This window comes from Podarcis filfolensis (assembly GCF_964270895.1).
Source record: "Podarcis filfolensis genome assembly, chromosome: 9".
Lineage (NCBI taxonomy): Eukaryota > Metazoa > Chordata > Lepidosauria > Squamata > Lacertidae > Podarcis > Podarcis filfolensis.
The window spans coordinates 35,066,358-35,075,902 of record NC_139610.1 but is presented as its reverse complement, the minus strand read 5'-3'; the positions used below and the strand labels follow the sequence as shown (position 1 = coordinate 35,075,902).

Below are 9,545 nucleotides of genomic sequence, written 5' to 3'. Positions count from 1 at the left end.
CGATGGCCCTTGTGGTCTCTTCCAACTCTATGATTCTATTCTATGTCTTGAAAACATGGTCTCCATACATGGTCTCCTTCTGGTGATAAAAAAACTATTTCTGCCCTATGCATTGTGATTTATAGTCATGCCCGTCTCCATGAATCCAATGCTTGATTACTATGCTGTCGGGCAAAATGATCAGCTGGCCTTCTTTTAATTTGCTAAATGCATGGGGACCTAAAGCTGAAACATTGTTAATTTGGTTGCATTGAGACTTCAAAAATTAGCATTTTGAATTGACTTAGTGGAATTCAGTAAGCAATTTATATTGTGCCCTGTCCAGTATGGTGCGATGTGCTGCAGCTGTCTTATCTTTTAAAGTATTTATATCACAGTAGTCAGCTGTTTATGCAAAGCAATGGTACATTATTATAAATGGCTATAGCTGGGCAGAAAATCACCAGGTCAGCTATCACTTCAGTTTATATAGTTAGACTATATCTGGATGTGTGTGTGTCTTTTTCTTAGTGAAATGGATATGAACCACTCAGTTTGGAATTAATTTTATTCTGATCTTAATTTTGTTCGGTCCCTCCTATGACCTCTATTCAAATACACAGTGTTCTAAACCCCACAAAGAATTTGTGTGGCTCCTTCATCTGACAGTTTAAATGTTAAAATGCATTTCTTCATTTTAGCATTAAAGTCTTCATCGATGGGTTATTTATGCAACTTCTACTCAAGATCCGCATTATCAACTCTTTTTGCTAAACTATTGTCTTACATAATCTCATTTTAATTTTTCCAACTAGTGCCATGATTCCAATAAGAAACTACTGAAATCACTGGGGAAAGGCCCATTAATTTTAAGGAGGCTATGTGCTTTTTGCAATGTCTCAACTGATCCATCACATACATCTGCTGAGTATTTTCAGAATCGATGTCTTACTGTGTTTTATAAGTATGAAATGTGAAATGTAGTCCTTTTAAAAAATTACTTAATCCACTGCAGTTTGCCACCATAACTTCCTCTCATTACTAGTAACACTGTTCTTGTATAACTCACATTACTTGGGCACAACTCACAATACATTCAACAAGCATAAGAGTGGTATAAGGACAGGTGCAGTGCCCTTTCTTTTTAGGACATCCGATCATTTAGTCTGTTGAGGTACATCATTCTGAAATGGGGTGCCAAAGTTATTGGCTTCCCCCCCGTGCAAGTCATCCCTGCTGGGTACAACATGATACTGATATATATCTTCTGCATTTTCTATTTAGTCACACTTCAGTCTTACATTACTATGCTAAAACCACAATAGTAACAACTGAACTACTGAACCATTAATGATTCAGCTTTACTCCTGTATAGAAGGTACCACATACTTTGTCAATTTAGTGGACATCAGAGAGATACTGGCATATGGGTAATGCTGCCTACTTTGACTCTTTCAATATTGTCCTAACAAGTTTCTGAATCTGTTCTATCCTGATCTCTTAAACAAAAGAATAGAATTTAATCTCCCACCCTTTGCATATTTTACACACTAATATGTAAGTACTAAAAACATGTTTTCAAGGTTTCCTGCTGCTCTGTCTGCAATATATCTCTGATTATAGAACATATTACCCTTTAGCAGAATTTTGGAGGTGGCAGGAATATTCTGTCAATTTTAGCTCTCATGAATAAGCAGCAGTCAAATTGCTGCACCAAATGAATATAAAAATGTGAAAGAAAATGATCATTTGTGCATACAAGGGATATTTTCAGCTACCTAGTTTACAAATACTCACATTTTAAACATACATTTTCAATTGTAACTTTTGGAAAGGATTTCCTTCATATCGCCTTCAAACCATATATGCTGCAGGTCAGCCACCTCTTTGTAAAATTATCACATTATGAGGTTCGGATACTTTGTGCTATGGTGCATATCTCTTTGCATGACTTTAAGGGTAAATATGAATCGTTTTAAAAATTGCCTTGAAGAGAGTGTGTCCAAGATTACGATAATTAGCAAAAAAGACCATAGTAACAAATAGATGTAAGGGTTTTCTCCTTGTAAACAGAACACTGGTAGTAAATCTGCATATGCAGCTCTTTTCAGCCATCAACAGTGGTACTTGCCATGTTTCTTTGCCTGTTCGAAAGTCATCTCTGATGCGCTTTCTTCTTTGCATTTTCACTATGCTTAGCCACTTCACAATTACATTCCAGAGGTAACGTGTAACTTCTCTTGATTGATTTTCCCATTTGTTCTTCCTTCAGATTTACTTAGTGGTTTTGCTGTTTTAATGTGGCTGAACAGTAGGAAAGCACATTACTTTGTTCTTCAGTAAAGAAAGAGAAACGCAGCTTCCATCAAACCGGCATCACATCAGAAACAGTTTCTTCTCCTGATTGTTGAGAGTTTGTACCTGTCTGTGATACTGGCACCACTACGGAGTCTTTGATTTCAGTGTTCTGATTGGAGGAATAATTTTTCTCCTCTAGTTTTTTGGCAGTGTCTGGACAGTTTTGAACAAATATCACTCGATTGTAAGCCTTAAGCCTTCGCCACAATTGAATGTAGACTTTACATTGCACGTACATGAAGACAAGGCCTCCCGTGAACCCAATGGCCACCACAACCAGTTTTGTCCAAAATGGCCACTCCAGCACACCTTTCAGAGTTAAAAAGGGGGTGAAAGAGGTAGAGTTAATATTACTGTTTCATTTCCCCGCAGAATTGCTATTCGCTTCTAAATTGCGCTTAGTGAAACCTCCTGACACATGGAGGCTGCAAAGGCTCCCCCTACCAGCTCAGTTCCTAAGGCCTCTCGTGTTGAGCAGTGAAGCTCTGAAGTTTTCTTAATATTATGGTTTTAGATATAGGAGGGTTCCCAGTAATGAATTTGCCTGTACTGAACAGAAAGAATAATTATTTGCTCATGCATGCAAGCTAAACTTTCCTGACATTTATGTGAAAGGGTTCAATTCCATGAGATTAGATGGGGGAGAAGCTCTAGGCTGTAATATCCTGCCTATGGAGTTCCCATAGGAATCTAGTTGGGTACTGTGAATAGGACACTGGATTAAATGGGTCCCTTAGGGCTCTTTAAATTTTAAACCGGATGTGGAAATCACTTGTTTGGGGGTCACCCCCTGTTGGATACCCACATTTGCAATTGACTTTTAGGTCCTTCAAGTCACTACTTTGGGCAGAGCATTTCTTTTTAACATTTATTTACAGAAAATCCTTTTACCCAGGAGATATTTCTTTTGAGTGAGTTAAGATTTGCTAGAAGAGAAATTGTTTCCTGCAGGATATAACTTTTAAAATGCTCTTATGCCGCTGAGATTAAGAATCTTGCCTATTTGAATGCCAAATGTATAATTTGCTACTGCATAATTTAAGCTTGCCGAGGGCAGTTTTACTGGGTGTATGAAAATGTTAAACACATCAGTAAAATATCATTTTTGTTTCATTTATTTTTTGCCTAGCAGAATCTCTTAAGCTTGAAAAATAAGGCATGCATATATACATTTTTAAATGGAAAAATGCAACGTTGGAAATTGTATTTCAGAGCAATCTTGGGCACAGTGATACTCAATGTTTGTTTCATGTATACTCAGTTGCTTGTCTTTAGAATATCATGACACCCAGTGGCTAGCCTAAAGATAAGTCACTTTATGAAGTAGCCAGGGCTGCTTTGTAAAGTCAGAACGTCTTCTGAGAATAGATAAATCATGTTAACCATGCCAGCATATGCTTTATTTTAGAAACATAGGAAGGGGCCTCAGACCATTTGTCCATCTAGCTCAGTGTTGTCTACACTGACACTTTGGGGGTTCAGACTGGAGACATTCTCAGCCCTATGTAGAGATGCTGGTCATTGAGCCTGGGTCCACCTGCATGCGGTGCAACCCCATTTTGAATAATTGCTCTGTCAGCAGGGGTGGGGAGCAATGCAGAGCAATCAAACCCCCTTAGATGCTGGAATTCCCACCCTAAGCAGCGCCTGCAATTTCACTAGACATTGGCCACATGTTTTGAAACCTGTTGCCTGGGGCCTAAAGGGCTAGAAACCTGCTTCTTTTATGTAAAAGCCAAAGTTCTCAGAACACTGGAACTAGGGAAGTTGGGTGAATGCTCCCATTTGAACCTGTTGCTTTTGGTTCTGTGCACTCACTTGCCTTTACAGTCTCCATTTCTAAAATCATACTACTTAAGAACATAAAGAAAGAAAATGATAAATACACTCACCATTGTCATTGCCTTGCTTAATTTCCTCGGCGGTCCGATCTATTAGTACATACAGTGACCAAACTACGCAGGTAATAGCAATAATGTGGAATGTGACTGAGCAGACAATCTTCCTCCTCTCACTTGTTGTCATCTGTAGTTTTTCCCACTGCAAATGGCAAACAGAAATTGGTTGGGTTTGCAGGAGTTCTTATGTTACTAAACTCTCCCCGCCCCGCTAAAACTAGCAATGAGGATGACTTAATTTTGAAATCTCCTACTTGTTCTCTAAAATACAGGCATTCAGGGCTTCCTTAATTGAAGGGAAATAGCAAAATTAATAAAATAAGCTCAATTTTGGAGAAAACCCATGATGCATTTTATTCAGGCTTATCAAGGAAGGCACCCTTTCATTAGTTTTGTGAAGTGCTGAGCAACTGTTTAAAAGTTTCCCTGTCCCATTAAAGACTATAGTAGCAGCTACCAGTGTGGTGTAGTGGTTAAGAGCGGTAGACTCGTCATCTGGGGAACTGGGTTCGCGTCTCTGCTCCTCCACATGCAGCTGCTGGGTGACCTTGGGCCAGTCGCACTTCTTTGAAGTCTCTCAGCCCCACTCACCTCACAGAGTGTTTGTTGTGGGGGAGGAAGGGAAAGGAGAATGTTAGCCGCTTTGAGACTCCTTAAAGGGAGTGAAAGGCGGGATATCAAATCCAAACTCTTCTTCTTCTACCAGCAAAATAATATTCTGTATGTGCAGTTTGATTTTGAAGAGAGAATTCTGCCACTACAGGCACTCTTGAAATGAGAAAGTTTGTCTCCCTTTAAATTAGTACAGTTTTTATTGGGACAGAACCAGGCCCATACTGGGGGACTCTGAAGTCTGCTGCATGTATTTAAAATGTCTTCTGGCAGGTATAGAGGCCTAATATATACAAGGCAACTAAATGGCCTCTAAGGAATTCTTGAGTAAGACACTCAACCCTGAATTCCAGTGGAGTTCAGGGTGAATTCAGACATCATGCTAATCACATGGTTGGTTCCTTCTCTGCTTTTAACAAGAAGTAAATATCAACTGAAGGTGTAGGGTCTTATATGGATCATGCCCATGGTTTGCTCCCATCGTGGTCTTAACCTGGACTGCCTTCCTACCACAGCTGCTATTTAGTAACAAAATAAGAAAGCAAGCGAGGGCCAATCATGCAATCAATGCCACATTTACTTTGTCCCTTAGCTATCATAAGGAACGTTGAATTAACCCAATAGTGGGCCTAGAAACTTAAGCAAAAAGCATTTTTCTTCTCTAGATCAAATGTGGATTTTTATCCTCATGCAAATCATGTTTTCCTCTTTCATAAGTAGATTAAAATGCTGAGCTGTTGAGGCTTTTCAACTTTTGAATCTCGTTAAAATATCTCAAGTGGTGGAGAAACGCAGTGCAACGCTGCCACCTTCCTGCTACTTGTAGTACTACATGGCTGAAGTGCATGTTCAAAGCAACATTTTAATATGCGCGCTACATTTCTTCCAAAATGACTCCAAATAGTTGATAAGGCCAGAAGGGAAATAAAAAAAGCAAACTTGGAGAAAGATGAAGAAATAAGGTGAGTTTTGCATGCCAACGAAATTGCTTTCAGCTTCAAACAGAAGTTGCACACATTGTCATAAGCTGCTCAACTTAAAATTGCTTTTTGCAATATACAGTACTGTGACGTTTCCAGTGCAGTATTGCAACACTAAGTCAGAAATATTTGTATTTCTCTTATTTGTAACAAGTTACATCCTGCCTGTCTTTTAATACTATTTAAAAGAACGCCATCACTGAACAATGATGTGTGCCCCTGCCCCCATGGCAAAAGAAAGGAAACTATGGCTACTTAAGACAGAAGTGATTACGAGATTTGACACACAAGCAGAAAACAAGAGGCAGTAAGCAGAACCATCTGCCCAATATGTGCCAGTAAGGTACTGTTAGATTAGAACTCTAGTATCAGATTAGCCACTATGGGAACATCTTTCAGCTGAAGAAGAGCAAAGAATGGGGATATACTTTATCGACCCCAACAGGATACCAAGTCAATTATGCACAGAAGTACAGTACATTTATTTGGAGAATTTTGGGGGGAGTGGGCACAGCACACGGCTTTCTTTAAAAGATGTGCAAGTGAAAGCAATCAAAAATCATAAGAATGACTTACACTTTCTTCATGCTCACTGCTACTAGTAAGTTCAAACTTGGAAAGAAAAATCAACTTAATGATGCTTTTGTTTGGCTTGCCTCCCACTTTTTCATATTTTTTGAATTTTACATTTTTTTAAAAAACCAAGGGACGAGCAGAAGTGGACATAGTGCTTTTTTTCAAAAAAAATGTTTAGGGGTACTCTCACTTTGACTCAAGAAAAATCACCATTTTATAGTTCAAAATGGGAAATACAGTAAATGGACAAAAGTACGAAGATTCACAAAATGTTCAGGGGTATGCATACCCCTGCGTCCCCCCAGAAAAAAAGCACTGGACATAGTAATGCATGCCTGTCCATCCCCCCATTTAGGGTATTTCTTTTACAATTTCATAGATATCATGCCACCTAATTGTTGGGCAACTTACCGTATATCCTGCCTTTCCTAGGTGTCTATTAATGGTGTGTAAAGGAATGCAACCATTGAACAACTCAAAAATTTAACAGACAGATTAAAACACCAAATAACTACCTTGTTGGTCAGAAAGTCTCATGATCACAGTCTGCTGTATTCGACTTCCTCATTCAAACCAAGTGCAAACTAAAGCTTTGTGGGCAAAACATTGCAATAAAGGAAAATGAGACTGGGACAGATGAAGGAAAAAGAGAGAGTGTGAGACAGCATAGCTCTTGGGGAAGGGAAAACAGCTAAAGAGCCATGGGTGCAATGGAAGGAGCAATAGCATTGATAAAAGTACTAGAAAGAGGCAAATGGGGTAGAAGCAGAAAATGCATATGCCTTCCCATAGCTATTTGACTGGCCACTTCAAAGACAGCTTGCTGAACTAGGTAGACAATTGGCCTGGTCCAGTTTGCTCTTCTTATGTTCCTAAAGAAAGAGCTAAAAAGCCACACCAACAGGGAACAAGCCAGGAAGAGAAGGAAGAATAGAGTAGGAACATATTATACCAGGTCAAGACTTTGTCTATTTAGCCCAGGATTGTCTACTTGATTATTTTGATAATTTGTAATTTCAGGTTATCTAAAGGGGTATACTAAAAAAAACTCAGTACACTCAAGCTAGAAACTAGTTACAACTATAAAATCACAATTCAATTAAAATGCCTGCAGCAATTAAAAAAAAGGTCTTCAGTAGGCACCAGAAGTTCCACAGGGAGAGGGCTGTCTGACCTCACCTTGAAGAGATTTCAGACAGAGCTATACCTGGACATACCAAGGACTGAACCTGGTACCTTTTGCATGCAAAGCAGATGTTCAGCCACTGAACTATGACCCTGGTCACTGATGTCAGATTATTTTATTTTCTGTTGCAGAGAGTCAAAATGAGAATAAAAACATGGATTTTTAAAAAGTAAGTTTGCAAGCTTAGAAATGTGTCCCACTTTGCTGAATTAATTGCACCTAGTTATATCACAATGTAGTAATCCAGACATTCCAAATTTCAATAGTGTTACATGGAAATGTTAGGACTAGAAGTGCAGTCTGTTAGACACTAGAGGGTAGCAAAGGACTGTACAAAAGATGTTCCATATTCTCAATGATTTAAGCACAACTATGCATGTCTAGATTAATGTTAAAATATATTTCTTAGAATACTGTATCTAGGCCTCCCTATTTTTTTTTTTTGCAAACTACATAGGATTACAAAAACAGAGTAACTGAAAAGCAATCTAATCAAAAATAGCATCTAAGAACTTCAATAGTATTTAAAGATAGCCACTAAATAAAACTGCCTAAAAATGGAAATTAAACGATACCACTGAAAGAAAACCTTCAATTTCAAAAACAACATATATTTATAGAATGACTGTTCCATCTGCCAATTTTATATTGTTTTCATTTTCAATTGTCAGCTCTGTCATTAGACTAAAAGCAAAAAGGGAATTATATTGAACACCATATAGTTTTGACACTGCATTTCATTTTGGCTTGAGCCTTTTATAAAACATGAATCCAAACAGCTGTACCATCATTAAACAGACTACATTTCCTATTATTTAGGCTGGATTTCCATAGTTGAAATTTAAAATTCCCATACTTTCAAGCAGCTGGCGTTCTTGTTCAATCATACATGTGCCCATGATCAGATGGGGAAATGTTTGTGCAAAGCAGGTCATGCTCTGATTCTTGTGATCACACCAGCTGGGGAAAGTGAGGTACAGCTGAGAAAATGGCTGATGGCTTTCTCAGTCTGCAATTTAATTTATGCCGTTTCCTGCCACAATTGTGGAACAGCACTTTTGAAATGAAGTGGAACCAGATCATGTGAAACAGCCCTAAAGATTCTGCCTCATTAGTTCTCTTCTGTACTATTTGTTGACACATTTCCACAGAATCGGGGCTTTGCTTTTCTCCCGCACTGCTTTAAATACAGGATGCTATCCCAGAGACACTGCTTTTGCCTCAAGAGGCTCAGCATCTCTAAACTTAACTAAGAACATCAGGAGAGCAACAGTGCAGTAGATTCCTCTAGCAAGTGATGAAAAACATTTTTAGTTTGCCTTGGGCAGTCAAGCTCACAGTGGTGGTCTGCATAAAATACATTCTTATATTTAGCTGCTGCAAAAGCCACTGCAGTGTAGCAGCTAGGAGAGTTTTATTTATTTTCATTTATTGAGTTTATATACCACCCTTCTTCTGAAAATCACAGGGCAGTTTACATCTTTAAAACAAAATAAAAACACATGAAGTCTCCAAAACACTTGACTATAAACTTGTTGCTGTTCTTTATTTATATAGTGCTCTCTTACCCAAAGGCTCCCAAAGCGGTCAACAAAATATTAAATAAAAATAGTAACTAAATAAATACAACATAAAAGAAGCAAAATCACTAAATGACCACCAATGCACCTAGGAGCAAGCCCATGCATAAGCAATCACCCAAGGGAAACTGCCCTTAGCCTCATCACATCCCCCTCCCAGCAAGGAATAATCTGGGTAGCCTTAGACAAGTCACTGTCTCAGAGCCTTAGTTGGCAGCATGTTTAATAGCCTCCTTTACAGGGTTGCTAAGGTTTGTGGAGAATGCTCTTAAAGCCCTTTGGGCACTTGGAAAAGTATAAATGCCAGGCATTGTTATCTTATTCGTGCATATTAAGCTTGCCAGACACTTGGTGGTGAGGCCTCTCGAGTGCTAGT

At 38.7% G+C, this 9,545-nt stretch overlaps 1 protein-coding gene and 1 long non-coding RNA gene across 6 annotated transcripts in view; one reads left to right on the top strand and one right to left on the bottom strand.

Annotated features, from left to right (window-relative positions):
* Positions 1-47: 47 nt before the first annotated feature.
* MARCHF1 (membrane associated ring-CH-type finger 1) overlaps positions 48-9,545 on the bottom strand; it is a 114,415-nt gene continuing 104,917 nt past the window's right edge. For all 5 annotated transcript variants that reach the window (XM_083631345.1, XM_083631342.1, XM_083631343.1 and 2 more), the window contains 2 exons: positions 4,230-4,377; positions 48-2,646 (listed from right to left, as the gene is read on the bottom strand). In XM_083631345.1, coding sequence (XP_083487471.1) covers positions 2,345-2,646; positions 4,230-4,377 — 450 coding nt within the window. In that variant the 3' untranslated portion in view covers positions 48-2,344. The remainder of the gene's footprint in view (positions 2,647-4,229; positions 4,378-9,545) is intronic.
* On the top strand, positions 1,393-8,057 carry LOC310770564. Its single transcript, XR_014552275.1, has 2 exons — positions 1,393-4,696; positions 4,942-8,057. It is a non-coding gene; the product is annotated as an uncharacterized lncRNA (long non-coding RNA).